The 19,982-nt window shown below is 43.5% G+C and overlaps 1 protein-coding gene across 1 annotated transcript in view; it reads right to left on the reverse strand.

Annotated features, from left to right (window-relative positions):
- Positions 1-19,982, reverse strand: part of slc4a10b (solute carrier family 4 member 10b) — a 283,634-nt gene that overhangs the window by 160,544 nt on the left and 103,108 nt on the right. The window contains exon 7 of the mRNA XM_041200245.1: positions 14,033-14,121. Within this exon, the coding sequence (XP_041056179.1) occupies positions 14,033-14,121 (89 nt within the window). The remainder of the gene's footprint in view (positions 1-14,032; positions 14,122-19,982) is intronic.

The raw sequence follows: 19,982 nt of genomic DNA on the forward strand, positions 1-19,982 counted from the left end.
AGGTTCTGATGTGCACATTTAGTTCCAGGGCTCAGCAAATCAGCAGTTTGGCATATGCAAAGGATCAAACCACCAGTAGGGCAGACATTGAGTAGTGCAATTTAATTTAGCTATCATAAATCGAGAAACAATAGAGGAAAGCATAATGTCTTTTACCAAAAAGGAGCTGGGGCCTGCCAGCCAGCAGAGGATAGAAAACCAAATAGTAGCTTACTCTGCCTGGAAGCTGTCAGCTATCAAATTGTCACGGGCCTCTCTGATGCATTATAATGGCCTCTGCAACGACAACCTGACATTTGTCATCACCATCCCCATTGACAGAGGAGACATCTCAGTCCTCCATATCTCCTTCAGCAAGACATACCCCCTTTGTAGGGCAATGTTGTGCAGGCGCAGCACACAATGATGATCTGGGACACTCTCTGTGGTTGGTACTGGAAAGCCCTGCTTGAGTGGTCAAACATTTGAACCTCATCTTCAGGAGGCCTACCATCTGCTCAATTGTGGACATTATGGAAGCGTGTGGCATTGTACCTCTCCTCAGCAGCACTGCACAGATGGTGAACTGGTATCTTAAGCCAGGTCTTCTGTGAATATCCCTTGTTCCCAGGAGCCAGCCCTGCTATCGCCGAGATCTTTAAAAATTTTTGGCACTGTGAGTGTTTCAGAATGTCGGCATTGAGAGAGCTCACTGGGAACCGAGCACAAACATTCAGGATCTGTCTTCTCTGATCACATATCAGCTGCGCATTCAAAGAGTGGGATCCTTTTCTATTGATGAATGTGACTGGCTGTTGCCATGGAGCTCTCAAGGCCGCTTGTGTGCAGTCAATAGCACCCTGCCCTTACAGGAAACCTGTGATTACTGTAAAACCCAACGCTCTTGCAGCTTTCAGGATCCAGGCAGAATTCGATAAATTGGTGCGCTCTCCTGAACAGGACATCTGTTACTTCCTGGGTGTACTTGCCTGTCGCTGACTAGGATATGCTGTACAGATCGCCAGCGGAGCCAGGAAGGAGCCACTGGCAAAGAAGTTTAAGGCAGCGGTGATCTTTAATGCCACCAGCATGGAATTGCCTCCAAGTCCTTGCAGCCGCAGGTCGTCGTGGAGAAGCTTGCAGATATGAGCAACTACATTCCGGAACATCCTGAGGCACCAACAGCTTTGCCTTTTGCTCAGCTATAGGTAGGTGCATTGCCTGCGACATACCCATGATTGGATCAATGCTTGCTGTCGCACTGGCTCCTGATCACCAGCATCCTGACCTTCTTGAGGCCCCACTGCCTCTTGCTGCTCAGGCCATTGCTCCTCCTGGCTCTCTGCCCACCTGTGCCAGTCCCTTCTCCTCACCTGGACGAGAGCCAGGAGCAAGGCAGAGTTGCCTGGAGCCTGCATCATCTAGGCCTCAGTGGATCTGTGAACAAATTGCAGTAATCAATCTAGTGAGCATATTCTTTTCAGATTTTCCTCCATCTCTGAGCCATTAAGCCAGTGCTAAGCCCTGTGCCTGGCTGCCATCTAGACATGGCATCCCCATCCCACCCCTTCCAGGTAAAGGGCATCCTGGAGGAACAGAGATGAGTGTCCCTCCTGTTCATACATGACTGCACATGGAGACATTGTTATTTGGCTGGGGTGATGAGAGGCCATGTGCAAGAACCTTCCCTCAAACACAATTCAGCTTGCATCCATTACCTTCGAGACTCTATAGAGAGACCATTGCCTTGGCAACATAGAAAGACTTACCACATGAGCCATTGTCACCCATCCGGGAGGATGGAGGTTTGGAGTCATGAGTTTGCTGGCGTCCACCAGCCATTCCCCTTGGAGGCATCTACCTCCCTCCCTCCCTTCCTTCATCCCTGCCTCTGACAGCAGCAATGGCAAATGGCTCAGAATGAATGGCAGCTTCAGACCTTGCTGGGATCGTGATGTTATGAAACTCATGAGTCAGGGAGCAAACCACTGCCATGTGGGCTTCACCAAAGAGAGGAGAACGCAACCGAGAATGGTTCTCATCCAGTTGCCTCATGATCATTAGGGTGTCCCTTTAGTCAGCCAATTGTGCTCACCTTCCCTCCTCCCATTCAAGGGATCGCATTTTCACAGCAATAGCATTATATAGCAGTGAGTACAATAATAGTACGCATCACATTCCCGACTTGCTCCAGCACATTCTACCCTCTCCCGTCACCAACCACCTTCCCACCATCATCCTTGACCCACCCAATATAACCATTCCTCTCCCCTCTGTCACCCTTGAATCTTCCCCATTAGCTTTGTACCCATAACCATCACTCTCTCCATGCCTTCTCTCCCATCTGAGCCTACGCCCATTACTGTCCCCATGCCCACCCTTACCCTGACCCCTCCATTTATCTGAGCCACCTTTTTCATCTGTTTCTGTGACCCCTCCCATGAAACCTTCAGCTACCTGATTATTACCCTGGACCTGCCACCCTACTGCATCCCACTCACCCCTCTCAATGTGACTACTCCCTCTGCTGCCCAGTATCCTCAGTTCAACATCCAGGATCCCACCGTAGACTGCACTGACCCCGCCCTCTAGAATCAACTTTCTACCAACATCCCTGACCGGAAACCTGCACCCAACCACAGGATCCCCAGCCCCAAAAAACAAGGCCCTTTCCTCTATCCCACATCCTTGCAACCTCCCATTCCCTTGCTGCCTCCCTCCCTGGCCCAGACAGTCTGTCTTCCTTCCCCAGACAACCTCCCTCCCTGCCCTGGACAGTCTGTCTTCCTTCCCCTCACAGCCTCCCTTGTTGCCACGGATACTCTGTCTTCCTTCCCCGGACAGTCTGTCTTCATTTCCCGGACAGCCTCCCATCCTTCTACCCTTAACCTGCTGCCCATGCCCAGCCTCCGCACTACCCTTCCACCCTTCCCTGCTGATCTTGCCTCACGTGTCCAGCCTTCACGTACCTTGGTCTCCCAGCACCTCATCTCAATCAAGAGCTGACTTGTGAGCAGTCTCCAAGAAGGCCAAAGCAGTGGCTACTTACTCCAAAGTTGTGGAAGAAGTCAACCTCCCTAGGTTACATGCCCTTTACATGCAGTCGTAAATGTGAATATTCTAATTTCTCGCTGGTGGGGAACTTAATTTGGAGGGGGAACTTAACTCTGGCAAACTGGCCTTTAATGAGCATGCTAATGCATGCGAAAGGGCTTCCCGACATTGTTCGTCTGGAAGCTTGACCCACCTTTAAAGATCCGAGAACAGAATTGCAAAAGTTCATACCGCTGTCGAGAAACTGATTTTTGGCCTCTCGCCAAATTGAGTTCCCCTGCCCGCCAAGATTCCTGCTGCTGATGGGAACAGAAGATTCCACCCTTCGACACCAAATTCTTTCTGTATTTCTACAAACAAAATGTTTAAACTATATCCAGATACAGAAGTGATTTCTGATCAAAAATAAGAAAGAATGTTTCAGTTGCTCCACACTATTCCATTATTTTCCCTTTGTGTCTGCGACACTATTATACTCCAATGCACAGGCTGATTTTCAATCTTCCATATTATTGATGACAAATTTAAGGCTGCAATTCAGCTGAAACTACTCATATTTTAAATAATTTTTTATTCCAAAGTTTGAGACAAAGTTACTTTGAGTCATCCCTGTACAGAGTCATTAAGAGTTTTCATAATAATTTTAGTTCCATCCAACATATCCTTTAATCTTTTTTGTAGTGAGCGGGTGATTTGTTTAAATATGGCCATATAAACGCAGTAACTTAAAGGGACAGACTTGCGTGCAGTCTGCATGAGAACTTTCAGATTGTCCGGCTTCACAACTCAGGAGGGATATTGGTTCTATGGCCAGGATTTTACAGCCCCACCGTGGCCTGTCTCCCCCTAGCTGATGCAGCAAGCCATTTAAATCTCTATTCAGTTCAGCGGGACCGTAATATCCCACCAGGCGGAAGGGGCCATAAAATCCTGGCCCATTTCTCTAGATATCTTTACATCTAAAGCTTTATACCTCCATCTCTATGGCTATCTTTGGAAGTGTTTATTTCTATCTGCACATATTTACACATATCTTGGTCATGATGAGTTAAAGGATCTAGCTGAACTGAAAAGGATGGAGACAGGGTTTGGATATATTAGAATGAAGAGATGTTGGAATCTTAGAGTATTCGGTAGAGAGGATTTTAGTTTAAGAGAATTGGACAAGCATTATAACAGGTCCCAATGACGACACTAATCTGCTCACTCACACAAGTTGGTGGGTGTAAGCCCTGAGTTCAGCAGGCAGAGAAAGAAGGATTCTGCTAAGAACAGACAAGCAACTGTAGAACAGAAACAAAAGAGCTATCAGAAATTAGGGATCTTTCTGAGGTGGAGGCAGTAAGCAAGAGTGCAGTGAAGCCAATGCTTGAGATGAACAGCCCAGAGTTGTGAGGTTTTGAAGAAATGTTGCAGGATCACCTAGCCAAAAAGCTAATGGAAGGACCCCCATGAAATTTCATACCTCGGAGATTAGCTAGAACACTGAGGAGAAATCAAAGTGAATTCCTGAGAGCTGTGGCAATTTGGTTTGGTCCCAGGAAGTGAAGGAACCTTCAAGAGCCAGATAAATAGCCAAAAACATTCTGGAGAGAAGTGAGAACGATAAAAGGGAGGTTCCTTTGAAAATTTTTGTCTAAAGTATATGTGAAAGTGTTTTATTTTGCTTTTCAATGTAAAGTATAAGTACTCACCTAAGACTGTTTATTTAGCAGTGTTTCCTTTATTTGTTTCTTGTATAGTAAAATTCATTTGTTTTAAATCATGGAATCTTGCAGTGTAATTTCTTTCAGTTGATCACTGGGTGGTCCTTTCTTCTTAAACATTAATGAACTCTGCAGAGACCTTGACTAAATTAGTGGCTCTTTGTGGGATTTCGAATCCACAGATGGTGACAGGTACACTGAATGTTCGAATTTCTCTTTAAACTTTAACGGTCGGTGGTGGGATTGTTACAGAGTGAACCGTCCCACGAACTCAATGTGTTTGAATCACAGAATCTTTACAGTGCAGAAGGAAGCCATTTGGCCCAACAACTCTACACTAGCTCTCTGAAACAGCATTCTACCGAGTCCCTCTCCCCTGCCTTTTCCACATAACCCATCACATTCTCTCTTTCCAGGCAGCAATCCAATTCCCTTTGGAATATACCTTGATCGAACCTGCCTCCACCATGCTCTCAGAAAGTTTGTTCCAGACTCCAACCACCATCTGGGTGCAGAAAAAGATTCCTCGGATCACTTTTACTCCTTCTGGCAATTATTTTGTATCTGTGCCCTCGAGTTCTTGATGCTTTCGAGTGGGAACAGTTTCTCACTATTTACCCTGTCCATACCCCTCAGGGTACTGAATACCTCCATTAAGTCTCCTCTCAGCCTTCCTTTCTCCAAGGAAAACAGTCCCAACCTCTCCAATCTATCCTCATCACTACAGCTCTTTATCCCTGGAAACATCCTTGTGAATCTCCTCTGTACTCTCTCCACTGCCTTCACATCCTTCCTCAAGTATGGCACCTAGAACTGGATGCAGTTCTTCAGATGAGGCCTTAGTAGCATCTTATACAATTGATTGCCCACAGATAAAACAGACTAACATACATTCAGGTTCCGATGAATTGATCGATCTGATACTTAGTTGAGTTTAATGCCTTCAAATCCTACTCTTCTAAAATCCCTCCTACAAATCAGTTAATTGCTTTAAGGCGAGACTTCTGCCCCTTTCCCGTGAGAAAGCCCCACCTAAGAGCTGTCGACCAATTGGATTTCCCAGCACCTCTGTGGGCCCAGCAGCAACACCAGGAGCCACCACTAAGATTACAAACAGCCCCCAGTACTGAGGAGCCTGGGCTGACAGTTAAGTCTGGGGTTGAAGGTTGCAGTGGGGAGGGCAAGTGGAGACAATGGGGGTGTTGAGGGGGTGGAGGGTTGAGTTCAAGAAGCCAGGAGAGAGACAGACAAGGGGAGGGAATGATATTAGTGGGGATGCTTCTGATGGGCTCAGGGGCCCTCAAAGGAGGTCCCACCCTCCCCGACGTCAGCCCACATAGCTAAAGCTGCTGGTCTTCCTGCACAGTTTGGGCCTCCCCCCCACCACCATGGGTAAAATACCAGTGAGGATGGAATGAGGCTCTTATGTGCCCATCAAAGACCAAGGGCAGGCGGGCCATTCATTGCCTCCTGTGCCTCCTATAAGATTTCAGACAGCTCTGAGGTGGGTGGGTAGGCAGCGAGAAGACCACCCACTAGGCTTTAAGCAGCCGCCTTCAAATCATCTGGCAAAGGAAAGTAAAATCCAGATCAATGGGTTTTCCAATGTTAAAACCCTGGAGGTCCTACTACAGGAGACTCAAAAGCCACAAAATCTTTGAAACTACTTAACCTCTAGAGTACGGGTGTTCTTGTATTATAAGAGCCGCCTGGGCTTTCCCAGACAACTATTTTAACATGAGAACACCTCCAGCCCAGAGGAAACATTGTTTGAGTGACGGCTCAGGCTCGCTGATCTCTGTGGTCAATTTCACAATGTTTGTTTACATAAGTTAAATGGCTTCGAGGGTTTTCAAACTTCGAAGGGGCTAGATGATTTTATTGGCTCGCCATCCAGACTTTTTTTAAGCACAAGAGAAACTTATCAATGGGTCATTTTTTTCCAAAGTTTTTTTTTACATAAATCACTGTACACTACGTGGTTCATTGGTTCTAGAAAGTTACAATGGGTCAATGGACATGGAAGTGCCATAGCTTGGCATGGGGGCATGAAGGGCCTGAGGGGGTGGATAGGGGGCAGGAGAAGGACCTTTTGAATTTACCTTTTAAGACTTCTCTGAGGGACCGAGAACCTCTACTCTTTAAAAACCTTGCCCGACTCAATGAAGATGCCTATCTCCACAATGGAGCTGGCCAGGTCGGGAATGCCGGGATGGGAGCCAGCCTGAACCTTTTAAAGGCACTCCCAAAAATCGCACAGCCTGGGCATGGGGTCGGGAATCCCAGAATTGGGACATGCCTGCCATTTTTAAACTCCCGTCAACCTAACATGGTGAAAATCTAGGTCAATATGTTTCACTTTCCACAGCGCTCTTGCATGCAATATGAGCTGCAGGGCAGAATTATACTGAGGCATCTCAACAGCTTTCGCTTAATATTTGTGAAATATGTAAAGCCCTGGAGCATGCTGATTATGGTATTGGGCAGCTAATTCAGTGGATATAAGTTTAAATCATGCAATGATACAATATGAAATTGATATTCATTAAAGATATTAACTTGTGCAATGGTACTTTAAAACAACAATGACAGGAACTGTTAGATTGTCCTCATACCCTCCAGCAAACATTTGCCTAGCTTCCAAGCAATATCTATGTGGTTGATTCTTCATGCCTTCTGAACTGGCCAAACAAACCGTTCAGTTGTACAATCAATCACTTGAATGACTTACAGCAACTAAGAATGGGAAAAAAATATTGTCCACACTTTGAAAACAAGTTGCTTTGAAAAGGCAGCTAATATTCAGACTGCAAGGTTGCATAAATACCCCATAAATGAGAGGAATGTTTGGTTACTATCCTTTTGATGGAGCTGAACGTTGACCAGGACACCAGAAGAATTACCTGCTCCTCTTCAAATGGCACCACTGGATATCTTACATCCATCTAAACACCCAGGGCTCAGTTTAAGGTCTAATCTAAATGTGCTGCACTGAAGAGTTAGCCTGGATTATGCCATCAAGTCTTCAAGTGGGGGATTACCCACAACATTTTGACTCAGGCAAATCTGCTGTCACTTAGGTGTTTACCTTAGCTCAATGTAAGCAATCTCTCTACACCCTGAGCCACAGATTCTGGATTCAAGCCCATGCCAGAGATGTAGGAACAGAGGTCAACTATTCAGCCCTTGTGCCATTCAATTAGATCATGGCTGATTTATACCTCAACTCCATTTCCCTGCCTTTGATCTTTATCCCTTGATATCCGTACCTAATAAGAGTCTGTCAAATTTGTATGAATGAATTATTCTCTCACATTGTACCCTCCATAAACTTCAGGTCGTCCAAAACTGTTGCCCGTGTCCTAACTCACATCAAGTTCCCTTCACTTATCACCTCTGAGCTCACTGACCTACACTGGTTCCCAGTCAAGCAATGTCTTGATTTTAAAATTCTCATCCTTGTTTTGAAATCCCTCTGTGAACTTTCCCCTCCTTTTCTCTAATCTCCTCCAACCCCACAACCTTCTAAGGTATCTGACATATCTAAGTCTGTCCTCTTGAGCATCCCCAATTTTAATCTTTCCACCATTAGTGGTCATGCTTTCAGTTGCTTAGCTGGAAACTCTGGAACTCCCTCCCTACACTTCTCCACTTGTCTACCTTGTTTTCTTCCATAAAACCTACCTCTTTGACTAAAGTCATCTGACCCATCTCCTCATGTGGCTGGGTGACATACTTCATTTTATAATACTCCTGTGAAATGCCTTGGGATGTTTTGATACTTAAAGGTGCTATGTAATTATATGTTGTTGTTGCAGAACAAGAACCTGGAGGCACTATTTCCGAATAAAATGTCTATTAAATGGCATGGAACAAACTTGATTTTCACTGAATGTCAAATACGATGTAGCTTTCCTTTAAAAGGTAAATCTTCACATTCTACATTTTTATTAAAACCATTATTTAAACTAAAAAGAAAGTGTACAATGAGAGTGTCATCTAAGATTAAAAGGATCACTTGTTCATTCAGGTGAACTGTGAGTGAGGATTAGGAGGACTGCATTGTTCTTTGAGAAAGACAGGGTTTTGAGCGAGTTGTGGTTAGGAAGAGCCCATTTTCATGAAGATCAAGCTATGACTGAGTATGTGGGGTTTAAAACTCATGAAATGTAGATTGCAAATTAACCATATGTATGTGGAAATTAGGAGCACGTTGATTATTGAGAGTGATCTGTGAGTGGGTTTGTTGTGATTGTGGTTATTCGTCAACTGTGAGCAAGCTGTAAGTGAATTTGTGGGGTTTGTTTATTGGGAGTGTGTTTCTGGGCAGTGGGAATGCGTTGTTCATCAAGAGTGAGCTGTGAAAACTCGTCATTCATTTTACAAGAAAACAGATGTTATCAATTTTTAATGAATCATTTTATTGAGCCATTTCACATAAAAATTGAGCATTCCACAGTTGGATTAGCAAATTATCAGAAGCTATAATTTGTTGGCTGCTTGAGGAAAGTTAAAAGAGCATTATTACATAAGGTTGTGAACTAATTCTCTTTAATGAAATCCAGTTTTCAAAAAGTTGACTATCTAAAATTAAAATCATATTCCCATGGACTTTTAACAAGTCACTAATTGTGAAAAAATCAGCTTTTCCTTGATTTTTCCAAGCAAAGATAAATAAAGGCCACATTTGTTTAATATAACTATCTTGATCATAACTAGTTAAGTTATAACTAAGTTAAATGGTTGCGAACATAAGAATGGAAAGTTTTCACAACTAATCTTTCAAATGCTTGAGAACAATTCCATCTATACAAGCGTAGAAACTTCTACCAAATTAACCACTCAGGCCATCTTGTCCGGGCAGACTTTCTGAAAGAGCATTGTGCTTAGTTCCCCTTCATTTTATCTGTAGTCCTATATCTTCCTCATCTTCAAGTTCCTATCCAATTCTCATTTCAAATTATTTATAGAATCAGCTCTCACGATGTTTTCAGCTACAACATTCCAGATCCCAACAATTTTGACTGAAAAATATCTCACCTCCCCTCTAGATCTTATGATAATTATTGTAAATCTATGACCTCTGGTTACTGACCCACTGGCCAGAGGGATTATTTTTTCCCTGTCTATTCTATAAAAGCTGCTCACCATCTTATAAATCTCAGTTGGGTCACTCTTAACTTACTCTGTTCCAAGAATTTTTCCAATAATTCCTCACAACTAAAGTTCCTCATACTTGGTAACATCCTGATAAATCTCCTGTTTCCTTTCCAAGACCGTTACACCTTCCTAAAGAGTGGAGGCCAGAATAGTCCACAATTCTAAAGCTGAGACCCAACCAGTGATTTATACATTTCTAGTATAATCTCTTTACTTCTATATTCTACACCTCAATTTATAAACCTGAGTAACTGTTTTTTAAATGTCTTATCAATTTGTCCTTCTATAATTAAGGATTATTGAATAAAATTTGATACTTAGCCACATATTAACAGTAGATTTTAAGGAATGTCTTAAAAGAGGAGATTGAGTTAGATAGATAAAAATGTTTAGGGAGGAATTCCAGAGTTTAGGGCCCAGGCAATTTAATGGTGGAGTGATTAGGATTGAGGATGCATGACACCATGATTAGAGGAGCAAGAGGGCTGTGGGGCTTGAGAAGGTTTCAGAGATAAGTAGGGATGAAGCCATGAAGGGATTTAAAAACAAGGATGAGAATTTTAAAATTGAGGTTTTTCCAGACTGGGAACCAATGTAAGTCCATGAGAACAAGACTGAGGATAAAAGAGATATGCTACAACTTAGAATATTGGCAGCAGAGTTTTTGATGAGCCCAAGTTTACAGAGGATGCTAGATGGGAGGCTGGTCAGGACAGCATTGGAATAGTCAAGTCTAAAGGTAAAAAATATATGGTTAAGGGTTTCTGCACCAGATGAGCTGAGGCAGGGCTGAGACAGACAATGTTACAAAGTTGGACGTAGGTGATCTTGGTGATGGAGTGGATATGGGAGTATAAGCTCAGTTCAGGGTAAAATAGGAAGCCGAGGTTACAAATGGTCTGGTTCAGCCTCAAGAGTACACAATGAGAGGGATGGAGCTGGTGACCAGGGAATGGAGTTTGTGGCAGGGATAAAAGATAATGGTTTGGTCTTCCCAATATTTAATTGGAGAAAATTTCTGCTCATCCAATACTGGATATTGGACAAGAAATGTGATAAACTGAAACAGTGGAGGGGGTCAAAATAGGTGCTGATGAGTTAGAGCTGGGTGTTGGCAGTACATGTGGAACTTGGCAGCATGTTGCGAAGGGGTAGCATGTAGATGAGATGTGGGATGGGGCCAAGGATAGATCCTTTTAAAATTGTGATAATTAATGCACTGTGTAAGCAGCAAAACTACTGTAAATTGATAGTTTATAAGACAAACAATTTTGCATGCCTATAACAAATTTGTAATCATATGGGTATAGACATCAATTACAGTCAAACCATGGCAAACTTCATTTTGCGTAAGAAACTGTTCCTGAGGTGGTAAATTTGGCAGTGTGTAATACAGGGCCATGTTTGGAAATTGAGAAGAAAAATAAGAATGTGAGTCACAGTAGACTTATCTAATACATCCCTTGGTACTCATTTAACAAAAGCATTAGTAAAGATCTGGGATAAGAGTCTTCCCAGCCTCTCACCCAGAAAATGATGAAAGGCAGAAGGGAACAAAATACATCTAAAATACAAATCAGCAACCCATCCACCACCTTAAACATTCACCCCCTCCACCACTGATGCACAGCGGCAGCAGTGTATACCATAAACAAGTTACACTGCTGCAAATCACCAAGGCTCCTTTGACAACACCTTCCAAACCTGTGACATCTACCATCTAGAAGGACAAGGGCAGCAGTTGCTTGGAACACCACCATCTGCAAGTTCCCCACCAAGCCACACACCATCCTGACTTGGAACTATATTGCCATTCCTTCACTGTCACTCTGTCAAAATCCTGGAACATTCTTCCTAATAGCACTGTGGATGTGTCTATACCACATGGCCTGTCGCAGTTCAAGAAGGTGGTTCACTATCACCTTCTCAAGGCAAATTAGGATTGGGCAACAAATACTGGCCTATCCAGCAACACATGCATCCCGTTAAAGAATACAGCAAATCTAAAGTGAAGAAAATAGCTACCTTAAAAGGTGTCCCATCTTCAAGATTGCTTACAGCTAGCCTTTTGTCTCAGTTTGTATTCCAATGAATAGTACTCACCCAATCCACTTAGCATTTATATTACACTTTATCCTCAAACTAGGCCATACATAAAATGAATACTGTTAACAGAGTCTGTGCTTTGAGCTATAATGAAAACAAATATAAATGGGGATTAAAATCAGCCAATTTTGAAGCTGATTAATTTGGGTTAATTGGAAAGCAGCATTTGCTGACGGGACATTTTATTTCAATCCCTTTTTCTTTGTGCAATTCAAACACATCTGTTAATGCTCACAAGCAATGTTTCTTTTTAAAAAATTTTGTTCCACAGAAAATGCTTTTATGGGCTGAATTTTGCCGTCGGCGAACAAGGGGCGGGGCCCACTCGCCGACGCGTAAAATGACACGGAATGACGTTGGGAGTACCCCCGATGTCAGCCCGCCCCATTTAAATTTTCAGGAAGGTGGGCCTGCAGCAAAACCAATTGAGGCCATTGACAGGATCATTGAAACAATTAAAGGACCTGCCCGTCCAACCTTAAGATTGGTGGGCAGGCCAGGGGCCCCAGCTGGCAACAGAAAAAACATGAGACCTTATCTACCGGCAGGATGAGGTTTCATGTAGGGATTCAAAAAGTTTAATAAAGTTTTAGTGTAATTTATGAACATATCCCATCTCATGGAACATTGTCACGTGAGGGGAACATGTTAAGCTTTTTTTAAATTTTATTTTTAACATTTTTAAAACAGTCAGCAATCTCCCTGAGGCAGCACTTAGCCTCAAGGAGATGTGTGCTCTTTCATGCACATGTGCGAAAGAACGCACTCTCGCTTATGGGGAATGCCCCCCGCCTGCACAGGAAGTGCATAGCGCTTCCCGCCGGATGTCATGCTGGGCTGGGCTTAATTGGCCCACCCAAGTAAAATGGCAGAGGGGTACGCTTCTCTGGCGGGTATCGGCTCCCCGCCCACTGGAGATTTGGTCAGGCCCGCCTGCCAGGCTGAGATTTCTGCCCTATATGTGTGCTTATGTGAAAATAAAGCAATTTCCCAGTTTCAGTGAACGCATCAAAAGCTCTCTGGTCAAATATGAAATCAAAGGAGATTCTTGTTAACTTCATTGCTAATGCAATTCCTGATGCATTCACATTCCAGCAAGGAACAGTAAACATATATTTAATGATATAAAATAAATTCACAATGAAGCTCAGATCAGAAAATCAGCCAAATGCACGTAAAACTGCTCAGCAATATTGAGGTAGAGTTACCATTTTGTGTTTGAAATTGCACTGTTTAATCAGGTTTCAAGTTTCCTTCAAAAAGTAATTTGCATAATCAAAAATGCAAAACATATACATTTCTTTACTTTCCATTAAATAGTATTCACTTATGTAGTTAAGAGTAATCTGGTACAGTTTTATTAATACAGCTGAAAATGCGTTTATCAGCAATTATAAACATTTTCATTAATAGTGTTCTGTTTTTCATAGTAATCTAATTTAAAATCACTGAAAATGACTTTAAAAAACTATACTGAACAGCTTAATAATCTCATTGATGTATACTAGTCAGTTTCTTATTAAATTTTTTTTTAGAATGAAAATACGTTTAACATGTGCTTACGAATGCCTGAGTGCCTAAGAAAATTAGTGCAATTTGAACAGTCTTCTCAACCCAATGCAATTGGCGGAGTCTCACACTTTTGGCTTGTTGGCAGGGCCAGTTTTGTGGGCAGGGAGCCTGACTCAAGTAAATTCAACCTTGGACTAGCAGAAAATATGGCAGAAAGCATGAACCTATGTGGTTTGGGCATAACTCAAATTAAAAATTGCATGGTCTTTTGCATTTGCTTGGCCAATTCTGCCCAGATTGTAACTAGCTGAAACATGCAGAAAACCTACCTCAATATTCCATAGAAAGTGTCTCAGCCTTTAACACCAATCCATCATAAAAACGCAAGGAAAAACTGAATTATTAGTATATAACCTATGTAACTCAAGAAAAAATGGTGGTTGTTTCACTCAACATTCATTTTTTGCTTTAGTTTTCTTTGAATCAGTTAAAATTCTGCGAAAGAAACAACTCACCTTGCTAAAGTCAACAGTACTGTTCTCTCGGCTAACGTCAGTTTTGCCTTCTAAATTAGCGGGTGCAGACTGTGGTGAGATCATGTGACCTGATTCAAAGAAAAATGTTAATAGTCCTCCAAAGTACCAGGTTATTTATAATTAGTTTTGTAAGAGTATTAGAAGAAAGTAACTAGAACTAAATAATACATTGGAAACGTGCCTAGATTCAAACCTACAATATAGATTTGCAATTAAATTATGCAAGTCGTTCACAATAGTCAGTGCTTTTATGGTAGATCACATGAAATGCATTAAATTACAGAAAATCTTCATTAAACAAAAAACAACATGATCAAACAGGATTAGAAGACAATAACTACATTGTTTTAACGTGGTCTATTAGGCAATTCTGTTTAAATGGGCTCCATCCATAAACACTGATAGCCTAAAAAGACTACTTACAATTATGGTCTGTTCTTTTTTGCAAATTACTTCCTGAGAGCCACAGCAGTACTCAGCACATGCCAGCAATGCTAACCAATATTGTTCACAATGAGAAGGAATGTACTGGAAAACATGTTTAATGCTTAAGTGATTGGAGTAAATTGTGAATCACCTGAAGCCCTTTGAGGAGAGGTTTCAACATGTCTTGAGGTCTTCCCACCAGCTTTCAATGAGTCAAAAAGAAAGGAGTAAGAGAAGCAGAAAGAGTTCAGCCTGTTAGAGATAGGTACAAATGTGGAAACAAGACACAGAAAACAGATGAGGACTAATGAGGATATGAACCAACAATGATAGATGTAAGACAAATTTGTAGAGAAATGCATAAAATGCAATAAAAGTTATGAAATTAGTGAACAGAGAAGAAAAAATAAACCAGCATTATTGATAAGTAAACTAAATCAACAGAAGTAAATAAGTATGTGTGTGTATATATATTATATACATATATGTATATATATATATATATAAGTATACATATGCCAATAAGGGACAGGTAGTAGGAGTCAGGAAATCTCTCAGCTTGGCCTGCCCACCTCAAGATAAAGTGCCGGCAACCACGGAATTTTTGTTCCGGGGGCGTGGGTGATAGCAGGAGTTGGGCCTGCCGCCCCCATAAAGAGTTTGGATGCTGTCACATGAGCTACCGGGTGCCAAGACAGGCTGCTTAAAAGACCTGCCTCAGTGCTCTGGAGCTTCATCCCAGTTGTAATAACGACAGCAAAATGAAGAACGCTCTAGCCTTCACCCCACACCCGCTCACGCTCTCCATGCCCCATTCATGCCAACTCATGCCCACACTCATCACCCATGGCCCCTCCTAACCTCCATGCCAAGTTATATTCCTCCATCAACCTCCAATGGCCCTTCATACTCTCCATGGCACTTCCATGCCTATACACCAACTATACACCCTGTACATGACCAATGAACCCTATACTGTTAATAGGATGTGTGATAAAGCTTCAAACAAACATTCATTCATTCATAACTTCCTACTTTCTTAAAAAAAACAGTTTTCACTACTGCCCTATAAAAGTGTCAATCATCCAGGCCCTTTAAAGTATCAAAAGCAGAAAGTGCAAGTGCTTTACACTGCTTTATCTTGTGTAAGTAAACATTGTGCAATTGACAGAATAGATTGTGGAGCAAAAGCTGTCAATCAAGCAATGTTTTCGCTGGGGTGTAGCTGTTACAACAGACTAATAGATGTCTGTGCTCTCAGCCAGGGCTCATTATGCATTCTTGCTACTATTGGGCTCATTCATTCTGTATAGAATATATAGTGCATGAATGGGCACGGAAGTACCATAGATTGGTATAGAGGTTATGAAGGACCAGAGGGGTGGGTGAAGGGGCATAGCTTGGCATAGAGGTTATGGGGGGACATGGGGCATGGGTAGAGGAGTGTGACTTGGCACAGAGGGTATGAGGAGCCATGGGGGATGGATGGAGGGGCATAGCTTGGCATGGGGGGCACGGGTAAGACCTTTTGAACATAACATTTTAAAACTTCTCTCATCCAGACTATGGTTCACAACATCTCTGAGGAGCCATGAAAGATGAGTTCTTTAAAAACTGGCCTGAATCCATGTAAACTGCAGGGGAATAGGAAATGCCTATACACTCCCAGGTCGGGAGTGCAGGATGCAGGATCGTGATCTGCATCAGCCCTCACCTTTAAACCGCACTGATGAAAATTGGGGAATTGGGTTGGGAATCCTGGAATCAGATCCCGGCTGCCATTTTTACACCTCCGTGGAGTCTCCCCAACTCAATGAAAATCCAGCCCATGATATCTAGTAATGCATTCACACTTGGCAAACAAGATGGTAAAGTTGTGTTTCTTGATTATTGCCTTAGCAGGTTCAGTAATTGGCTTGTGTTCTCTTAGGGTTAAAGTCATCCTTTTTCATGTCTAAAGTGACGTTGTTACTGAAGTTAACATTTCAAAGGAGTACAAAAAATACTTCAATAAACCTTCAGAAATTCATGTAAACAAAATAAGAACTCTATACTTTGAAGAACATTTGTAATGTATGCATTATAAAACCAGTTCATATTGCAGATAAATGATAAATATAAATTAATGGGCGGAATTTTCTGAGTCCATTGGCAGCGGGTGTGATAGGTGGTGTGCTCGGAAAACATGGTGTGACCTGCTTCACGATGGCGTGAAGGAAGGTTGCGATCGTCCGCTCTGCCCAGTGACAGTGGGCCGCGTTTCCTGCCATCGGCAGGGAGCTAATTGAGAGTAAGTTTAAAAGGTCCTCCTCATGCTTTCTATGTCAAGCTCTTCTCTTTCACCCATCTCCTAAACCCCCTCATGCCTTTATGCCAAACTCTGACTTCCACCCATTCCCATGGCCCCTCATGCCTCCTATGCTAATCTCTGCCCTTCCACCCATGCCCTCTCATGTCCCCATGCCAAACTTCAGCATTTCCATGCCCACTGACCCACTGTACACTGTGTAAAACCAATGAACCCTATAGTGACAGTAGAATATGTTGAAGAAAGCATAGTAAAAAGTTATAAATGAATTACTTTTTTTAATGTTGAAAAGAGGTCATTTCACTACAAGCCAATAAAAGTATCAATCATCCAAACCCTTTAAAGCATCAGTAATAAAAATCACAGTCCTTTGAAATCACTTAACATTGTGTAAACACATTGTGAAATCAGCAGAGATCAGAAAGCCTGAGCTGTCAATCAAACAATGTTTTCTCCTAAGGCAGACGGGCTGAGCCAGGAATTTTCCTGACTCCCGCTAACCTCCTCGAGGATGAAAGTCAAGGGCATTAAGTTTGTTTCTCTCTTCATAGGTGCTGCCAGACCTGCTGAGTATTTACGGCATTTTCTGTCTTTTATTTAAATCTTTCTTTTTTTACGATACCCTTTTCTGCTGAATATGTTGCCCCATGTTCTAGAAGTGTCAGCAATCTTCCATTTTTTCTTCTTTGCCCAGTCTTCAACTATGAGCCTATAGCATCAGTTTTCAAATTGTGAACTACACCCCAAGAGGTTTTCAAAATTATTCTTTTTCTGTAACTAGAGCCTTGCTTCAAGCATGGTCTCTCAAAAATTATATTCCTTTTTGTATTTTATGACTTACTAAAGCATTGGCTCAAAATTTGTTTGGAGCATGTCACTCGTCCATGACACTCATGCCTCCCTACCCCATATGCCCTTCATGTACCCAAGCGAAACCTCACCATTCCACCCACCCTCTATGGCTTCCCATGCCAAGCTCTCTCTCTCTTTCATCCTGCAGGAGGAGTACATCAGGAGCATGCAGCCTGATGACCTAGCTGTATGTCGCATGGCTTACAAGAAGTGGAAACAAAGGAGAAGAAAGCGACGGAGATGCCAAGCTGGGCAGAGGGAGGAGCAGCAGCACCCTCAAGAAGAAGGGGTGGCTTGGGCTCCTACACATGTCACTGAAGAGCCACAGTGAGCCATTACGGGTTGGCGCCTAGCTAGACCCAGTGTCTGCAGACAGCAATTGTCATTCCTGCGGAATACCGAGAACCTGGGTCACCGAAGACGGCACATGTCCAGGGAACTGGTCTGTCACATATGCCACCTGTTGCAGGTTTGGCACCATGGGGACTTAGAGGGCATCCAGTGCCTGTGAAAGTGACCGCAACGCTCAACTTTTAGGCCAGTGGCTCCTTCCAAGGCTCTACAAGCGAGCTCTGTGGGATCTCACAAGCCTCCACACACAAGAACATCCAGGAGGTCACGGATGCCTTTTCGCAAAGGCACACAACTTTGTGCATGTCGACTTGGATCAGGAAAGTCAGGAAGCAAGAGTATTGAGTTTTCCACAGGTCTCTAGTCTTCGATAGGTGAAAGATGCTATTGACTGCACTCATATGGCACTTAGATCTCCATGGCAACAAGCAGCGCAGTATGTGAACTGCAAGTGCTTCCACTCATTGAATGTTCAGCTGGTCTGCGACCACAGCAAAAGCATCCTGCAGGTCTGAACACGATTCCCAGGGAGTATCCACGACTCCTACATTCTTAGCAGGTCTCAGATCCCTGACATCTTCCAGGGTTCACAAGGTTGGCTCCTCAGGGACAAGGGCTACCCACAGAGGACGTGGCTGATGATGTACATGCGGCGGCCTCAGGGTGCATCAGAGGGAAGGTATAACGAGGTTCATGCTGCAACTCGCAACTTGGTGGAGCAGACTAGCTGAAAATGAGGTTCCTGTGCCTGGACCAGTCTGGCGGAGCCCTGCAATATAATGCACAGAGGGTATCACAAATCGTTGTTGTCATCTGCTATGCCCTACACAACCTGGCGTGGCAACAGTGGGAGGAGCTACCGGAGGAGTTGGAGGAGCTGCACGTCTCCTCCGATGAGGAGGACATCAACGGGGATGAGGGTGATGAGGTCCTGGAAGACAAGGATGATGGCAATGAAGCCATCGTGTTGTCCAGATGAGGTAGACACACTCAGGAGGCCCTCATAGCAGCTAGTTTCGTGGAGGATGATGAAGATATGCAGTGAGGACCCTCCATGGATCCTCAATCACATCTGTGAACATTTGACACCTGTCTGGCTGACAGCAGCGCACATACCCTCTGTGATAAGGCTCCTGTCATGGAGACGCAGCAGATGCGCATAGTCCCTACATTCCAGGAGGATAAGATGACATGCAGTGGGGACACTCCATAGATCCTCACATAGCTTATGTGAATGTCTGACTGTTGTCTGGCTGCTGACAGCTCCCTTGCGCTCTGTGAACAGGGTCATATCATGGAGTTGCAGTGGGGAAACTTTAACTTCTCCTGATCCTATGGCATCCTTTGTGAGCGGAACCCTTCAGGACCACATGGTCAATGGACACAGATGTTGATGAGGTGGGAGGCCAGACTCAGCTCAAAGTGCTAAGAGCACACAGAGAAAGTGACAGAACTCTATGCCACCAGACCAGGACATTCTGGCAGGAATGATAAACCCCATCGAGGCGCAGGCATGACTGATGTGACCAGTGACAGTGAAGGCACACCATCAGTGTGCTGGGATGGTTCCACAAAGCACAGGGAGGAAGCCCTGGACTGAAACACCTGCCTTTATCTTGTGCAGGAAACAAGCTTTCATTTCAGACTGACACAAACACTGCTCATCATAACAATGAGCCACAGACAGGGTGACATTGTTGGGAGTTTATTTATAATAGTCAACATTATATACAATTGATTAACACCCATGCCCACGCAGTGAAACTACATTTTCTTAACCTTCCTAACCCTGCTGCTAAGTCTTGGTGCTCCCCCAACATCCAAAGTGGATATGGAGGCAGCCTGCTGACTGTCTGTGATGACCTTGGTGGGTGTCCTCTGGAGGGCTGAGACATGGAGGGCCCCAGCCTGCTTTGGGTCTCCTGCTGTGGAGCAAGTGCACCCTCCTTGGCCTGTGGAGCTGGAGCTGATGGGGTCGCAGGAAGAGTGGAG

The sequence above is a fragment of the Carcharodon carcharias genome, chromosome 12 (genome assembly GCF_017639515.1).
Source record: "Carcharodon carcharias isolate sCarCar2 chromosome 12, sCarCar2.pri, whole genome shotgun sequence".
Lineage (NCBI taxonomy): Eukaryota > Metazoa > Chordata > Chondrichthyes > Lamniformes > Lamnidae > Carcharodon > Carcharodon carcharias.